This window comes from Onychomys torridus, chromosome 1, assembly GCF_903995425.1.
Source record: "Onychomys torridus chromosome 1, mOncTor1.1, whole genome shotgun sequence".
Taxonomy (NCBI): Eukaryota; Metazoa; Chordata; class Mammalia; order Rodentia; family Cricetidae; genus Onychomys; species Onychomys torridus.
In genome coordinates this window covers 104,359,823-104,360,208 of record NC_050443.1, presented here as the reverse complement: position 1 = coordinate 104,360,208, position 386 = coordinate 104,359,823, and the positions used below count along the sequence as shown (strand labels likewise).

Genomic DNA, 386 nt, shown 5'->3' with positions numbered 1-386 from the left:
GTGTGGGATCCCCTGGAACTGGAGTTACAGACAGTTGTGAGCTGCCATGTGGGTGCTGGGAATTGAACCTGAGACCTCTGGAAGAATAGTCAGTACTCTTAACCACTGAGCCATCTCTCTAGCCCAGAATCTAAAGATTTTTATTGGATCATTTATTTGATATTGGATCTCCACGACACTTCTACCTTGCAGTTTAATAACTTCCCGTGGGAATTCAGACAGGAGCGTGTCCACAGGAGTGCGTCACTAAGTGCATTGTGAAATGCAGAAGTCTGTGGGACATTAGTTGATGTTCACAATGCTGTTGGAGCTATAGTCTGAGCTTTAGAAAACACAGCTACTCTAAGTTTGTGGGAGTGAAGACTTTTAGTGTTTTGGGTTTTCTG

The 386-nt window shown here is 44.0% G+C and overlaps 1 protein-coding gene across 1 annotated transcript in view; it reads right to left on the bottom strand.

Annotated features, from left to right (window-relative positions):
• Positions 1–282: 282 nt before the first annotated feature.
• LOC118577321 (ataxin-2-like protein) overlaps positions 283–386 on the bottom strand; it is a gene marked incomplete at its 5' end in the record, with an annotated part of 7,223 nt that continues 7,119 nt past the window's right edge. Inside the window, one exon of the mRNA XM_036177470.1 lies at positions 283–322. Coding sequence (XP_036033363.1) covers positions 283–322 — 40 coding nt within the window. The remainder of the gene's footprint in view (positions 323–386) is intronic.